General features: G+C 37.8%; 1 protein-coding gene across 1 annotated transcript in view; it reads right to left on the bottom strand.

Annotated features, from left to right (window-relative positions):
- The window catches only part of abcd3a (ATP-binding cassette, sub-family D (ALD), member 3a), a 51,317-nt gene that overhangs the window by 19,375 nt on the left and 23,219 nt on the right, over positions 1 to 8,723 (bottom strand). Inside the window, exons 11-13 of the mRNA XM_008438246.2 lie at positions 953 to 1,022; positions 615 to 712; positions 275 to 366 (exon numbers count right to left, since the gene is read on the bottom strand). Of these exons, the coding sequence (XP_008436468.1) occupies positions 275 to 366; positions 615 to 712; positions 953 to 1,022 (260 nt within the window). The remainder of the gene's footprint in view (positions 1 to 274; positions 367 to 614; positions 713 to 952; positions 1,023 to 8,723) is intronic.

The following is an 8,723-nucleotide window of genomic DNA, read 5'->3' as shown; positions in this document are numbered from 1 at the left end:
CGCGCACACACACACACACACACACACACACACACACACACACACACACACACACACACACACACACACACACACACACACACGCACACACACGCTAAACTATTTTAAGACTTTTCTTTTGGAATTTTTCCACAAAATTCAGCATGTCAGAAACTTAGAAAGTTGGGAAAAAGTGAAATATCAGAAACTCCTGGTGTTGCACCTTAATTAGTTAACTAACTTCAAACACCTGCATGGAGAATTTTTAGATGAACTATCAACCCACAATACTCACCCAGAAAGGCGGGTCATCTCTCGCCCAGCCAATACAATCCTACCCAGGGCCTGAGACATTCTCAAGAGCATCCTGCCACTCTGGTAGTAGTCCTGGTAACCAAAAAGTATGAATAGATATTTAAAGTTTGGAGTTGCTGTATGTTTGACATCTGTGTGCTATTGGTATGGAAGGACACATCACAACAATTTATTAATCAGAATCATCAGGTCTGAACTACGTCAAACCACATTTTAAAGACAACCTTTCCATTTTCTAACATTCTGTACTACAACTACAATAAGGTGATTAGAAGGTAAGACTTGTGTGTGTATACATGAAGCAGATACGACGATCTGACCTCCAGCAGCTCAGAATGTGTGCTGTGCAGGTGCCGGCGGTCGGACAGCTTGAGAAAGGGACGGCTGACCACCAGATAGCCCACCACTGTTGCCACATCTGCAGATTAATACCAATTGACCAAATTCAGAAAAGGGTAAGAAATGTTCTCAAGTTTAAAACAAAGCAGATCTAAAAAAAAACAAAAACAAAAAAAACCTGGAGTCAATATCTCCCGCAATCTGCCCTGCCACTGCAAAAAGACGAGCACACTTTCTGCTACGTTTAAAAAATTTTTATTTAATAACATTAATTTAACATAAATGAGAGTTCAGTGTATAAATCTACATTTCAACTTACACTTTGCAATAATGCTGTCCACAAACCCCATAGAGAAGCGAAAGAAGATGAAATTATGCAGGTGATCCGCCTGAGGAAATACAATATAGAGATCAGAAAGTATTTTGATACTAAATATAATGAGCTCCTCCCAAGTTCATCCACTTAAGACAAGCATCTCTTTACTCGTTAAACAAATATATATACATATTTTTATTTATTTTTTTAGAATATTAATAAAGTCAAACTTGGGACAAATTTGATTTTCAATATTCTTGGACCAGACATGAGGTTGGAGTCCCAGATCCAGAACCCAAGGTAACATATTTCTGCAGACTGCTTTGTTGATGTCATCTAAACCTTACAGTCGTTCATTTCCATTGTTTTTCAAGAATACCTTTCCATATATAGAGAATGGGGGGTGCACAGCAAACGGTGAGCTGCTGCCAGCCTCTCCCACTTCTGAAGCATATGCAGGTGGTCAATCTGACTGACAGCAGCCTGCAGTAGAGCAGAGAGGAGACCCACTCCATTCTGCTTGCACATCACGATGGAATCATGACTGCACAAGCATGTCATGTTTTCTAAAGTTTGGAATTGATTCACACAACCTTAGTTACTGATTTATCTCTTCCCCTGCATGTGCCACTGCCTCTGATAAGTATCTCTTGGTTAAATTAAAAGTATGCAAAACATTTACTTGGTGGAGGTTCAAACAAAGTATTTACACTATTAAATTTAAATTTAATAAATTATTTTATAACGTTTATTTGTAGTTCTAAATGTTTCAAGTATTTTTAATCACTTTTGCTTGCTGGTGTTGATACTCATTTCTACAGTGCCCAAATATGCAAATTAAACAAAGCTGTCGTCTAAGCTGTGCTTTTGAACTTTGGCTTTAGTCACAACCATTGTTTGTAATTATATTGAATTACAGGCAGACTGAGCTTGTTGCAGAATGTGTTTATACCTCTGGTTAGGGTGTCAATCTATTGGGTATTCAAGCTACTACTTTTAGACACTATTAGACTCAAACTCCTCCACCTCACTGGAAAAAGCTCTATATAAATCTAGCTTTTATGGAACTCAAATAAGAGTGACAGACTTTGCCCTTACCAGTTTCCAGTTGGGTGGCTATTGAAATGCACTTGGGTCTGAATTTAGGTTTCTAAACATCTCTATGGCAATGTTTGGCTGCATTCTTAGCCGTTTCAAGCTTGCTTTTTTCTGTCATATTTTTGGATACATTTCTTGATTTCAGACATAGAAAGGAGTGGTACTATTTCTACAACAATTTTAAAAGAAAATTGTAGAAAAAATATATTTTTGCACAATATATTGGTTTTTGCACATTAGATATACAGGTGCTGGTAAAAAAAAACAAAAAAAAAAACGGAATATCATAAATAAAGTTTATTTAAATCAGTAATTCCATTCAAAATGTAAAATTTGTATATTATATCAATCCATTACATACAGACTGACATATTTCAAATGTTTATTTTTTAAAGTGTTTATGATTATTACTGAAAACTAATAAAAACTCCAAATTCAGTATCTCAGAAAATTAGAATACTGTGAAAAGGTTCAGTATTGAAGACCCCTGGTGACACACTCAAATCAGCTAATTAACTCAAAACACTTGCAAATGCTTTTACATCGTCTCAGTGCACTTCTGTAGGCTACTCAATCATGGGGATGACTGCTGATCTGACAGTCATCCAAAAGATGACCTTTGACAAATTGCACAAGAGGGCAAGACACAAACGTCATTGCTAAAGAGGCTGGCTGACCACAGAACTCCTGTGTCCAAGCATATTCGTAGAGAGGTGAAGGAAAGGAAAAGATGTGGTAGAAAAACAAATGGACAAGCAATCGGGATAACCACATCCTGGAAAGGATTGTGAAACGACACCCATTCAAAAATGGGGGAAGATTCACAAAGAGCAGACTCCAACGCCGCTTACTCCACCTCTGTGCCAGAGTAAGCGGCATTAGAGCAGGAGAAGCTCTAACGCAGCTTACTCCGGCTCTTGGAGTAAGGCATTAGAGCCGGAGTAAGCAGCGTTAGAGCCAGGGCTCTTTCACTCAAGAGTGAACGTTCGAGTGGCTGAGGAGGGAGCGGTAGAGAACGGCTGGCCGAAATTAGCGTTCATAAATCGGATCAACTTTGAGCTAAACGCCGCTTGCGGAGCGCCAATATCTAATATCCAACTTGAAGCTAACTTCACTGCGGTATTAACGCATGCGCCATCTGATCTCCAAATTATGCCCCTCCTCTTCCGTGACAACTTTCACACAAAAAATTTGTCTCTCACACAGACAAATACAAGTCCCATTCATTCATTCATTTCAGCCTAGTGTTAGTTCACGCACACACATGCACACATATTTTCGACCTTTGATTCAGAATATTATCTGTATGCTTTGTGTATATGTGTGTGATATTTTAGTAGTGTATATGTACAATTTTAGTCTTGTGTGTCCGAGAGGGAAAAAAATGCATGCATGTGTGGTATTTTAAGAATGTATGTGCAATTTTTGTATTTTGTGTGTGCATGTGAGAGAAAAATGTTATGTGTGTGTGACATTTTAATTGTATATTTGTGCAATTTTAATAATTTGAGTGCGTGTATGAGTCTTTAGTAATTATGACTTTCAAAGTCATAACTTTGACTTTGAAAGTGGAAATTATGACTTTGAATCTCATAATTATGACTTTCAAAGTCGAAATTATGACTTTGAAAGTCATAATTATGACTTTCTGTTGGTCTTTTTTCTTTCATGGCAGAAATGGGCTTCCATACTTTAGTCATATGTGTGAGGCAAAATATAGCTTCTGTCCTAAATGTCCCCTTATATAAACCACCAGTGGCTGCCATTGGCACGCTCCTATAGGAGTGTGCCAATAACACAATGTTAGCATGGGCTCATGGTCAAACATTAACTAAAACTGCCGTGCCTTTTACTTGAGAGTCTTTAATGTTTTTGTCCATGATAAGAGATCTGACTAATAATTACCTGCCTTTCAACTGCCTCCCTTCAGCATGTTTTTAAGTATAAACTCAGCCTGCCAACTTTCATGTAGAATTAATTTCACTCGGCCATGTGGAGATGGAGGTCCGGAAGTGGATTTCTCCGGTTCAAAACAAAGCAAAATTGATCACAATTAGTACGCTAATGCCCTAAATAGGCCGAAACAGACAAGGCATCTCGAAAAAATAAATGTATATTTATGATACGATCGGTATTATCTCGGTAAAAAAGATTTCTCATATAATCTTGAGGATTTACCTGCATCAAAGCGATCCACATAACTGCAGACCTCATATTATACGACGAGAGAGAAGAAAGTTTTCAAAAGCCTGGAGAATACAATCATTTAGTTTGGGTCAAGCATTTAATTTATAACGCACTTTTCATTAATACAAATCTCAAAGTGCTACACAGTGCAGCTAAAAACAAATGAAATCAGCAATCAAAAACAATAATAAAAAAAGACAGTCATTTAAGAGTGGAGTGGGCTTGTCTAAAAAGGTTTTCAAGCCAGTTTTAAAATCGGACAATGATTGCGGGGCTCTCAAATAGTCCGGGAGAGAGTTCCATAGACGAGGAGCCACAGCAAATGCTCCATCACCCATAGTCCTTAGTGTTGATCGAGGAAGGTGGAGAAGATTACAGGCTTGGGATCGTAAGGATCTAGAAGTTGAATGTGAAATAAGGAGGTCCTTCAATAATCCGGTGAGGTTCCATATAGACAGTGATGGGCGATGAGAGCAATTTTATACTGAATCCTATAAGTTACAGGAAGCCAGTGAAGCTTGTAAAGAGTAGGTGTGATGTGATCAAATTTACGAGCTCTCACTAGGATCCTGGCAGCACCGTTTTGAATGTATTGAAGCCTCTGAAGGATCCAAAAAAGCATTCAATGGTTGTTGACTGGTTTATGCTAGGTGAGTAGTGAGTTGTGCTACTTTCAGTAATTAATCTATTATAACAATGCTATCACTAACAAAATACTAACCCATGTTATTTCTACTAACTTGGATCTCCTGAAAAATTACTTATTTAGCTTCTATAAACCCAAATTCATGCTGGAGTTGTATGTTAATGAGTCGTTGTGGGACGCTGGATTCAGGTCCAATGTAGGTCAACTATTCACTCCGATCTACAGAAACCCCCATGGTTCGTGGCCTGACACGTGGCATGTGGGGGAATAGTCACAGCTCACTGTGACTGCATGGCTGGGTAGATTATATTTAATTTATTTAGCTTTCTTCCTTTTTTTTTTAGCATTAAAGTCCCTCTGAATAAACATATTTTCTGTCTGTCTCGGCACTGAGCTAGCTGCTAACAACATTAGCACTCTGAGGACAACCACGCTAGGGCATAAAAATAACATATCTTACTGTCCAAAAAAATACTGAAAATACAATTAAAACGATGTGATCATTACCTGTTAGAAAGTGGTCACTGCAAACACTGGCATTGTTAGGTGTTTTCACACCGTCTATTTTGGAAAGAGGAGGAAAGTCAATCCACTTTAGTCCTCTTTTTTCAGTTAAATTTTTAAAATTAACTCCCTTGTGACCAAATACTTTCGAAACATGAAAATAACGTTCATCTTTCTCTCTATTAGAACGGTTTGAACAACCGTAAAGGACACAGATTTTAGGCATTTTGATGCTGGATCAACAAAATAAATGGGCTGGATTTACTTCAGGCCCTCCATCTACATTGGGTCATGTCGGTGCTATGTCATCTGAAACCCAGCAATATGTGGCCTTTGTCCACAGCACAACTGATTAATCATTACAATGGTTTAATCAGTTGCTAATGTGTAGTAATGTGTTTCTCCAAGGCACCTTTAAATGCAACATTACTGTTAAGATGCTCGCAGCAGTGGACACTACAGAGACATGTTGCTGTGCAGAGGTGGACACTTGTGTTAGAATCATGGCACACAACTATTAAAAGGTAAAAACCTTTACAGTTTTTTTCTAAACAAACCGATTAAGTAGAGTAATGCTGTTGGATGCAGACAATGTTAGTTACTTAATGACAACATGTCACGTTAAGCTTGTTAAGAATAGGCTACTAATTTGTGTTGATGGTATTTCTGTGATTGAGACAGGAAAAAACACAGTTGTTGAAATAATGATTGAGCAACAGTTTATGGTAGCGGTTCTCAACATGGGCAGTACCGCCCCGCAGGGGGCGTTCAGAGGACGGCAGGCGGCGCTGGCGGACATTTTTACAAAAAGGGGCGCTGGGATGCCTTTGGGGGGCGTTTAGTCGAAGGTAAACTTTACACCTTAAATGCACAACAACACCAGTTTAGACTTTGAGCAACTTGGTAAAACTGTATTGTGTAACATTAAATCATACTTGGCTGCAACTGTATCGATGGCAGCTCTTCTTCTATTCAGTGTTTGTAGCTTCTGTTAGCTTCTTGGCGCAGCTCCGTTCTCCTGCTACTGGTAGCTAAAATCACAATACCCTCACTGTGTATCCCTCTGAAAAATGAACTCATTTAAATAAAGAAATAAAGAAATCCCTCCATGGGTGATACCACGATAGAGAGCGTTCATTTTATAGTGTTCATTTTATAGTGTTCATTTTATAGCGTTCATTTTATAGCATTAACACCGGTGCTGTAAGTGGTCCGGTATGAAACCGGGGTGATAGAACAACACAGCACTTTTAAATTTCAATAATGAGAATGCAGAAATTGTTTCCGTTGTTTTAAAAGGTTTATGTCAGTCTGCCTTTTCCCCATCGATACGTTTCCTGACCGCCCTGCAACTTAGGGGGCTTTAAAAAAAAAAAAAAGACGTTCACATAGCGCAAAACTCTGAAACAGGAGAAGCGGGACATAAAACGGAGCATAAAAACAGAGAATCTGACGCTGAACAGTGAAAAAAATCAACACATGCTGTGAAACACATGATGATTAGGAGGCGCAGCAGGTGATGAGTGAAGATTACTGATGGTCAATAAACGATAAAATAAATTTATCAACAGGAAAGAAACTATATCTTACAGACCATAACAGTAAATAACTGATCACTTTTATGTTTTTAATTAGATTTGATATATTTATTTCTTCAATATCAGTTCAAAGTTTAAACTGGCATGTTGTACAACTTTTATCTGCTCATTTGTGGAATATTTAACAACTAGAAAATGGCAAAGAATAAGAATATATTCTCCACTCTGACTGGCTGTTGTTAGACCTACAGATTTTAACTTGAATGTTTGTTGCATTTTTCATAGACGCCTGTGAAAATATTTTCTATTCCCATGACTTTTTGTTCTCTGGGAAATTATTTTTAATGATAAATACAGAAACAAGCATGAAAATAAAAAAATCTACAATAGTGATAGTAATATTAATGATAAAATAATGGTCAGTGCAAAGTAACCTATACATTCTTTGGTGGGGGCGGTGAGGGACCTGGATGAAGGCTGGGGGGGCGCTGGGCTGAAACAGGTTGAGAAACACTGTTCTATGGCATCAATATAATAATCAGCTGATAGCAGGTTGGGAAATTGCCGTTGTTCCTTAAACTATACAACCATCAAAATTATAATCAGTCAGTCAGACAACAAATAAGGGTGAATAATTATTTTATGCCACTTAATGTAAACAAATGTGATTCAGTTTCTTCAGAATAAGCTTGTGCTTACTTTCATTGTTCTCCCTACTTCTAGACCAATGACGTTGCCATGAGGACGGCTATGCTGTGATGTCTTTCAGTTTCTCTCGAGGAAAGAGTTCCACACTGCTATTCTGTTTGTCAGAGGTTGTACACAAGAAAATCTTAACTTTCACCTCATTCTTTTTGTTAATTTGTACTTTTCTTATTATCCACAGGCTTCAGATGCCATGGTAGACTTTATCCAGGTTCCTGTGGGGTTATTGACTCTTAGGTTATGCTAAGTACATTACATTTTGTTAAAATAAAACATTGAATCTTGTGAACTTGAAATCTTTTTTGTGGTTAATTTGTTTAAGGCAATCGGTTTCCTAGATTCTGCTAAGTAAACTGTATTGTTAATGTAAGTTGGACTAACTTGATGTAGTTGAGTTAAGAAGAGGATAATTTACTTGCCATTTCTAAGTTGAATCAACTTCACTAAACTAAGTTAATTTAACTTGAAACAATTAAGTTTATACAACAAACTCCTAAGTACACTGAACAAGTACATGTAAACAAAACATAATAGTAGTTCAACTTACTTATACTGAACAAAAATATAAACACCCTATAGCAACAAATATTGTTGCCATGTGCAGTTTACAACTGTAAATGAGCATTTGCTGACATTTTATTGTACAAAAGTAATATTTCTGTTGATTTGTGTATAATTTTTAATCTGACTTGCTGTCAGTGAACGTTACTCAGTGAGTTGCTTTTTTTACTCAGGGAATGGGGGGGGGGGGGGGGGGGGCATGTCTAGTGGGAGGCCCGTAGCGGTCCTGACGTGCAAATCGGTCGTCCGACCTGGGTATAGGGGCGAAAGACTAATCGAACCATCTTCGATTAGTCGAAGATGGCACATCTGAGGCACAAGTCATAATGCCTCATGCCTAATGTTGCAACTTAGGTTGAGCTGAAGCATTGCTCCAGTAACAAATATATTCAAATCCAGTTTACTAAAAATAACTTAGTCTGGTAACTTTCTCAGGCCAAACATGTACACTGCTCAAAAAAATAAAGGGAACACTCAAATAACACATCCTAGATCTGAATGAATGAAATATTCTCATTGAATACTTTGTTCTGTA

Source organism: Poecilia reticulata, linkage group LG20, assembly GCF_000633615.1.
Source record: "Poecilia reticulata strain Guanapo linkage group LG20, Guppy_female_1.0+MT, whole genome shotgun sequence".
Lineage (NCBI taxonomy): Eukaryota > Metazoa > Chordata > Actinopteri > Cyprinodontiformes > Poeciliidae > Poecilia > Poecilia reticulata.
The sequence above is the reverse complement of the archived record's forward strand: the minus strand, read 5'-3'. Positions and strand labels throughout refer to the sequence as shown.